Genomic DNA, 8,578 nt, shown 5'->3' with positions numbered 1-8,578 from the left:
AGCTGCTCCTGCCGCTTCCTTCCCTCCCGCTGGGCCCAGGCATTGACTCCTTCCAGGCGCAGGGGCAGCCCTGTCCCCACTGGCCCTCGATGCCCAGGGACGCTGCCACTTGCCCCCAACGGCCCTCCCCACCCGCGGCTTGGAGGAGCCCGTAGCCCCCTGGCCTGAGGAAGCGCGGCTGCTCCCCCCACGCTTCCCCCAGGCTCAGAATCAACAGGCAGCTGGAGATGGATGTGCTCCCGCTACTGCTGGCGGCTGCTGCGCTGTGGGCCGGGGCTGGGGCCCTCATCAACCTGAAGTACTCTGTGGAGGAGGAACAGCGAGCGGGCACCGTGATCGCCAACGTGGCCAAGGACGCGCGTGAGGCTGGCTTCGTGCTGGATCCGCGGCAACCCGCCGCCTTCCGCGTGGTGTCTAACTCCGCACCGCACCTGGTAGACATCAACCCCAGTTCGGGCTTGCTGGTGACCAAGCAGAAGATTGACCGGGACCTGCTGTGCCGCCAGAGCCCCAAGTGTGTGATCTCGCTGGAGGTAATGTCCAGCTCCATGGAGATCTGCGTGATCAAACTGGAGATCAAGGACCTAAATGACAACGCGCCCAGCTTCCCCACAGACCAGATAGAGCTGGAGATCTCAGAGACAGCCAGCCCAGGCACGCGAGTGCCACTGGAGAGTGCCTACGACCCTGACTCGGGCAGCTTTGGCGTGCAGAGCTACCAGATCACCCCCAATGACCTCTTCGGCCTGGAGACCAAGATACGTGGCGATGGGTCCCGCTTCGCCGAGCTGGTAGTGGAGAAGAGCCTGGACCGTGAGACCCAGTCCCACTACAGTTACCTGATCACGGCCCTGGATGGTGGTGATCCTCCCAACCTGGGCACCGTGGAGCTGAGCATCCGGGTTATCGACTCCAACGACAACAACCCGCTCTTTGAGGAGCTGGCCTACACTGTGAGTGTGCCTGAGAATGCGCCTCCGGGCACTCCCCTTCTTCACCTCAATGCTTCCGACCCTGATGAGGGTACTAATGGGCAGGTCCTCTACTCCTTCCACAGCTACGTGTCTGAGCGTGCTCGTGACCTCTTTCAGATCGACCCCCAGAGTGGCCTCATCACAGTCAGTGGAGCCATTGACTATGAGGAGGGCCATGTTTATGAGCTGGATGTGCAGGCCAAAGACCTTGGGCCCAACTCCATCCCGGCCCACTGCAAGGTGACAGTCACCGTGCAGGATGCCAATGACAACCCGCCCCTCATCAACCTGCTCTCAGTCAACAGCGAGCTGGTGGAGGTGAGTGAGAATGCTCCTCCAGGCTATGTCATCGCCTTGGTGAGGGTCTCCGACCGTGATTCAGGTGCCAATGGCAGGGTGCAGTGCAAGCTGCTGGGCAATGTGCCTTTCCGCTTGCAGGAGTATGAGAGCTTCTCCACCATCCTCGTGGATGGCCGGCTGGACCGGGAACAGAGGGACCAGTACAACCTCACTATCCAGGCGAAGGACAATGGCATCCCCTCCCTTCAGGCCACCAAGTCCTTTACTGTCAAGATCACTGATGAGAACGACAACCACCCCCACTTCTCCAAGCCCTACTACCAAGTCATTGTGCAGGAGAACAACACTCCTGGGGCTTACCTCCTCTCTGTGTCTGCCAGGGACCCTGACCTGGGCCTTAACGGCAGCGTCTCCTATCAGATTGTGCCCTCTCAAGTCAGGGATATGCCCGTCTTCACCTACGTTTCCATCAACCCCAACTCTGGGGACATCTATGCTTTGCGGTCCTTCAATCATGAGCAGACCAAGGCATTTGAATTCAAAGTCTTGGCCAAAGATGGGGGCAACCCATCCCTGCAGAGCAATGCCACCGTCAGAGTTATTGTCCTGGATGTTAATGACAACACCCCCGTGATCACTGCCCCTCCCTTGGTCAATGGGACCGCAGAAGTGTACATCCCTAGGAATGCGGGAGTTGGCTACCTAGTGACTGTAGTCAAGGCAGATGACTATGATGAGGGTGAAAATGGAAGACTATCCTATGAAATGGTAGAAGGGGATAGAGGATTTTTTGAAATAGATCAAATCAATGGAGAGATAAGGACCACCAGAGCATTTGGGGAGAATTCGAAGACCGCTTATGAGCTCATTGTAGTGGCCCATGACCATGGAAAAACTTCTCTCTCAGCATCTGCCTTGATTCTGATATACCTGTCTCCATCTCTGGATGCCCAGGAATCCATAGGATCTGTTAACTTGTCACTGATTTTCATTATTGCCCTGGGTTCTATTGCAGCTATTCTTTTTGTCACCATGATCTTTGTGGCAGTAAAGTGTAAAAGGGATAACAAGGAAATCAGGACCTACAACTGCAGGTAAAGTCAGCTTGTTTCTTTGTACCTTGCAGTGTGTGCTTTGATAAATCCAGGTTATTTTTCCCATCGTTATGATACACTTTGTGATTTATATCTACTTTAGGAGCAAGAATGAGGATGAACATTGTAAAATTGCTTTTAGAAAAAAATTCTTTGGGCTCTTTTCTTTTTATTCTTTGCATGTTACTTTGGGAGAAGTGCTTTAGGAAGAAGAAAAAATCTATTCTGAGTAAGTGTGAGGAAATCTATTCTGACTGTCATACTGTGGTTTGACAGTCTACCCTGATACAAATTCAAATATTTTTTATGTATTCTGTAGCAGAAATAAGCTGCTCTGCACAGCTGCTTCTGAGATCTTAGGAAAGAATACTTACTGCAGTCACGTCCAAGTGCAGATAGTATTGTTTAAAAAAAGATGGAAAATACTTGTTTGTTTGTTTTTTACGATTGGAAGAATAAGCCATGATTCTTACAGCTGCATTGCTGGTAGTAAAGCAGCACTGGATTTTTTTTGAAACCTTGAGTAGGTGGAAAGGAAATTCCTCCAAGAGGGAATTATAGTGGGTGCTCCTAGCATTGAGTCCACACATACAATAGCAGTTGGTGTTGGGGATTTGTTTGTGATTCTTCTGCATTGGTGCCTGCACCCTGTCCCCACCAGAGGATGTCACTATGGGCACTTCTTATGTGTTTTCTCTGGGAGTGGTGAAATATAAAAGGAAAGTGGAAGCTGGGAGAACATACCATGAAAGAAATCAAGGTTCAGCTCGAATTCGTGAAGTGAAGCAATGTCCTTAAAGCCCTTTCTTTCTATTCAAAAGAGCTATTGTGCCCATGTAGTTCACAATGCAGCTCTTGGTTACAAGTGACAATAGATTCCAATGAAACTTATTTCTTTGAATATACCTAATTTAGTGTGAGAATGTAATGGTTGGTTTAGATCTTATCAGTTCTTCCAATCAGCATATTTACAGCACTGCATTATTTTGTCATAGATGTACGTATGATCCTATGTCCTTAATTAGAGACACTAGGTCATATCTGCATCTGAAGCATTAGCTGCTATGAAAGGCTAATATGTGAAATTGAGTCCCCTGAATATGTAACAGCCATGCGATTATTGTCTGTCTTTTACTATTCTGTGTTACACAAGTTAGTAGACAAATGCTAACCACACATGAATATCAATCAGACGCCATAAAAGAGCAGCTGCAATGCCTCATAAATGGTCTAATCCTGTTACTAGTGAAATAGCCATGACTCCTCCATTCCTTCAGCACTGAGTCATTTCAGATGGAAGGAATGGAAATTAATTTTGCTTTACCTTTGAAACGTATGATTGCCTGTGGCAATTTTATAGTGCAGGAGAATGTGCAGTCTTTTATTTACACAGATATAATGACTGAGAGTTCAGTTTTTATACTCCATTTTCACAACATAAAGCATGTTTATAAGCCCTTTTGCTTGATGGGGAAAATCATCTGCAAATAAAGCACTGTATGCATTCTATTATGGGATGCCTAGGCTTAAGTGAAAGCTAATACACTGGATTTCTTGCCAGCTTGGTCCATTAAACAAAAATAGGATCTGAATGTAGAAAATCAGATTCTGGTAGCACCCCTAACAACTTAACATGTATGTATAACTACTAGGCCTAGTGTGAAAGTTTAGGGATCAATGAAGTGCAGTTTAATTAAATAATTGATCAATAGAGAAAGGACAGCAAAATGAATGTCTATAGGAAATAATTGGGATCTCACATTGCCAAACTTATACATTTAGGTAAACAAAACAATTAAAGCTTCATCAAGTATTGTTAGATCAGTCAGCATGCATATAGATCATTTGTGCAACAATAATCCCATGAAGTCCTTTAATTTATTTACAATCTCAAGGGGATGAACATTCTATTGTCAGTGTGAATCTGATCAAGAGAAGTCAGCTGCAGCCACAGATAAGTAATGTAGAGGCTTAGCTGTGTTTTTGATTATCAGTTTCCCCAATCATACATTTCATGGACCCATTTAGACTCTTTCTCTCATCTTATCAACATCTGGTAGAAAGTCTTCAATAAAATGTGATAATTTATGAGTTGCGTAAGATTATATGAGAGAGCTGTTTGACTTGGTGATTTTTTTTTTTTTCATGTTCAGGCAATTCGATTTGTAGAGCAAGAATATTTATACAATATTACCTTTCTATATAAATCTGTATTGTGTATTCCGCTCATTTATCTGTATTGTAATTGCTGAGTTTAAAACCCCTACCTTTATCATATTAGGCAATGGAACTGACTACTTTTGACTCTGTATGTGTGTTTCAAGGTACGGCTTAACATGTTTACTTTCAGAGGTATTGTGATTTCTGGCACCTTGTATGCATACTTATTTCAGTATGGCATGATATACTGTCCCATGTATTAAAACCCCCCACAATCTTAACTGAACTTGGCATCATCTCTGTAAGTAACATTGTTGTTCACCTTCCCAAGTTGTTTTATGATAACATTGTTTCTTCAGTGCATTGCAAGGGAATAAGAGGTGCACATCCAGCATCAGTTGGTACTTTTATCAGGTTCAAAGAAGAGGGGGAGAGAAAAAGAAGCTTGTATTAAAAAAGGTCAACAAGGATAACTTTTTTTTTTTTCTTTTCACAATGCAGTTTTTGTGCCCCAGGTTCTAGAAGGAAAAAAAAATCTCAACAAGGGGTTTGTGTAGGAAGGGAGACATGGGGAGAATGTAAAGGTTAGAGAGAAGATTTCAAGTTATTAAATGCTAAGATGAAAGTGTCAGAATAAAAGCAATTTTGATATACAAACTGCATTGAGAGTATGGTGGAACAAGCTTGCCAGATGAGAATATTGGAGAGGAGGGGGCTGTTGTATCTCATATTATGTGAGAAGATCTGGGGGTAAGGGGGAAATATATTCGTGCTGACTTCAGTTACATGAGCAAAAATAAATCACTTATTACATATGAAAATTAATTCAGGTACCCTTTTCAGTTAGTGGATTTTAACATCTCCATTTTTTCTTTTCTGCAGGCTGAACTTTATTCCTGGTAACTAAATATCAACAATTATAAACAGCAAACAAAACACGGAGGAATGTTTCTTTTTCTTTACTTTTCCTGTTTGACCTGAAAACTTAATACATATGAAAACAAACTAAAGACCATATTCTGCCACAAGACCCAAAAGATGATGTAATGTGCATGAATAAGAAGCTTATGTGGAGATAGGGCTAACCCCCTGGGGGGTTGTTAATATTTAATAATCAGGGCATGGTTCAGGATGCTGTTAAATATTCATTTTGCCACTTCTGTCCCACAGAATTGCCGAGTACTCGTATGGGCATCAAAAGAAATCAAGCAAGAAGAAAAAAATCAGCAAGAATGATATCCGGCTGGTACCACGGGATGTAGAGGAGACTGACAAAATGAATGTTGTGAGCTGCTCCTCCCTTACTTCCTCTCTCAACTACTTTGACTATCATCAGCAGACCTTGCCTCTGGGCTGTCGCAGATCTGAAAGTACCTTCCTCAATGTCGAGAATCAGAACACAAGGAACACAGGGTCCAACCACATCTATCATCACACCTTCACTGGGCAAAGTCCCCAGCAGCCGGATCTGATCATCAATGGAATGCCATTGCCAGAGGTGAGTCTGGTCAGGGCCTTTGGGAAAAGTCACAAGGCTGGATCTAGAGAGTTTACTTGTAACCTCCCTAGTAACAAACAAAGGTTTGCTTGTGCGATTTCCAGTATAAAGACAATGTGTCTTATTGCTGATCAGACCTCTTGTCCTTATAGTACCTTGCTTCTGGAAGAGTGTAGATAAGAATGTAATAAATGTACAGATAACGGGTCTTGGATTTTGCATGGTAATATGCTTTCCTTGTTCTTTGACGTTGCCATAGTTTGCTGTGGTCTTTAAACATAGCAGAAGCAACTGGTTGAATGCAATTAGCAGCAGCATTTAATGGCGAGGAGCGTGGTATAATACATAGGTAGAAAAAGTTAAGTCAGAGGCTTGCTTCTAACTTAGTATACTAACTTGGGTCAAAATCCTGAAAGCACAAGAAGTCAACAGGACTGCTGATGTGAGCAAGGATGGCAGGATTGGGCCCTCTTCTATTCCTGTTCTTGGCAAAGAAGCTTTGATCAGTTTCACTTATTTAGATTAAAGGTGGTGACTCCTAAGGAAACAGCATGCTTTGACTTTAGTTATGATTAGAAGTAGGTTTGGGAAGGTTTTTTGTCTTTATGTTGTCACTGATACTATGGCAGCAATGCACAGTGGGAGTAGAAGAGCCACTTTTAAAATGCCCTAGGAGTGTCACTTTAAATGAGGCTGAACAACTTCTAGCCTACCCTGTTGTGTTGCCTCAGCATGTGGTATGAGTTAGTGCTGACCACTGATACATATGGTGTTTCCATAACTGCCAGGAAACAAATTGGAGCCTCTTTAATCCTGGCCATCCTCATTAGTACCCTCCACATCCATTGGGTTTTCCCTGCAAATTGCAGGTATCATTTACTTGTTTGTTTCTCTTTGAATTATTATTTGCTATTAAGCAAAACAATCAAAGGAGTGTCATGTTTCCTACTTTAAACAGAATAACAAAGCTTGAAAAGCAGCTAAAATATTTATGGCCTACTCTGCTTTGCTCTCAGTACACTAGTGTAAATGCAAAACAAGTTCACTGAAGACAGTGGAGGAGTTCCCAGTTTGAAACTTTTGTTACTGAGAATGCAGTTTGGCTTTAATACCTGTCAGTCTGTAAGACCTGTATAAAGCAGTTGATGTCAGTGGGCCTGATCCTGAAGTTTTTGTATCGGCAAACATCTCTCTGAAGTCATAGATATTTTAGCATATAAGGACTACAAAATTAGGCCCTTTAAAGCATAACTTATTGGCCTCTGAATAGGGGTATAACCCTTTGATATGGAATGGTCAGAGTCCTGCAGCAAAATGCATTTGTAGAGTTTTAAAGGAGATCTGTAGTTTGAAATTATAAGATGACCCTGGCTTGTTTTCTGGGTCTCCTTGACAGATCACATTTTCTTCCCTTCTCCCACGCTGGTTGCATTCCACATCTGTCCTGTCATAGCAGCTCCAGACTTTCACTTGGCATCTTACTGCTTTGCTCTTTCAAGGTTACCCATTTCTCTGCTGTGCTGAGGCAACTTCTGCATCAGTGCACAAGCGCACAGAGCCAGTACCAAATGTAACAGCCTGTAGCTGCTGGAAGTGAGAGAGTCTAAATGCAATTAGAAGGGTACAGCAGAAGTAATAGAGCACTGTTCCAGAGAATTAAAGCTCAATTTAACTTCTGGTGTTGGTATGTAAGCTATAGTAGAGATCCTTAGCTATACCTAAAATGGCATTGGCATTGACTTGTATATAATAGCTCACATCTTTTACTGCATATACAGATGAAGGACTGAATCAACTCTGGATCCAAATGTCTCTGAATTTTGGAGATACTGGATCTGAACTGGTTGGCTAAAGTCTGCCTCTGACCAGGAAAACTGATAACAAAGGTATTTGTTCTTTGAAACCTGAACTTGGGCAGGTTTGAGACCAAAGTGAAATACTCCATAAGAGGTGACTGAGGGTTCCCATCACTGTCGAGAAATATCTGACTACAGCCCAGAGTACAAATTGGGGCTTCAGAGTGCCCTAGAGTTCAAACTGCACTTTTCAAGGTTGCATGCAAGCAAAAGCTTTTAGTATTATAGGGGCAATGTCCCATGAATAATTACTGCCTGGAGAATTGTATTGTTTGGAGGAGGATTTCAGAAATGGTATTGAGTACAGTCTTTCTCAGGATGTCAGAACCCCTGAATATTGGAAAGGACTTTACTGCAGCTTCCATGTGCAGAGTAGTTGAGCCCTACTGTGAGCACACTGAGACTGTGATTCAGTATTTCAGAGTAAATTTAATTATAAAACCATCATGTGGGTGGCACTAGCTAGAACTGTGGGTGGGCAGCTGGAGGTCTGCAGCACTGGGGAAGAGGAAGTCAGGGGAGACGTAAGAGCTCCGCTGAAAAAGTTAATGGTCACAGCCAGAATCCATTTCTGCACAAATTGCTTCCCAGTGCAGCTGCATTGCCATTAAGCTTTGGGTCCAGCTAGGTGCAAATCTCTACAAAGATGCCCCAACTCTATAGATTCTGGGTTCTTCTCTTAGGAAACTTAGGCAT

The 8,578-nt window shown here is 43.8% G+C and overlaps 1 protein-coding gene across 4 annotated transcripts in view; it reads left to right on the top strand.

Moving 5' to 3' along the window:
* The first annotated feature begins 6 nt into the window (after positions 1-6).
* The window catches only part of PCDH19 (protocadherin 19), a 110,661-nt gene continuing 102,089 nt past the window's right edge, over positions 7-8,578 (top strand). For all 4 annotated transcript variants that reach the window (XM_006026505.3, XM_006026504.3, XM_014521254.2 and 1 more), the window contains exons 1-2: positions 7-2,368; positions 5,699-6,026. In XM_006026505.3, coding sequence (XP_006026567.1) covers positions 228-2,368; positions 5,699-6,026 — 2,469 coding nt within the window. In that variant the 5' untranslated portion in view covers positions 7-227. The remainder of the gene's footprint in view (positions 2,369-5,698; positions 6,027-8,578) is intronic.

The sequence above is a fragment of the Alligator sinensis genome, unplaced genomic scaffold (assembly GCF_000455745.1).
Source record: "Alligator sinensis unplaced genomic scaffold, ASM45574v1 scaffold387_1, whole genome shotgun sequence".
Taxonomy (NCBI): Eukaryota; Metazoa; Chordata; order Crocodylia; family Alligatoridae; genus Alligator; species Alligator sinensis.
This window is presented reverse-complemented; position numbering and strand designations above follow the sequence as displayed.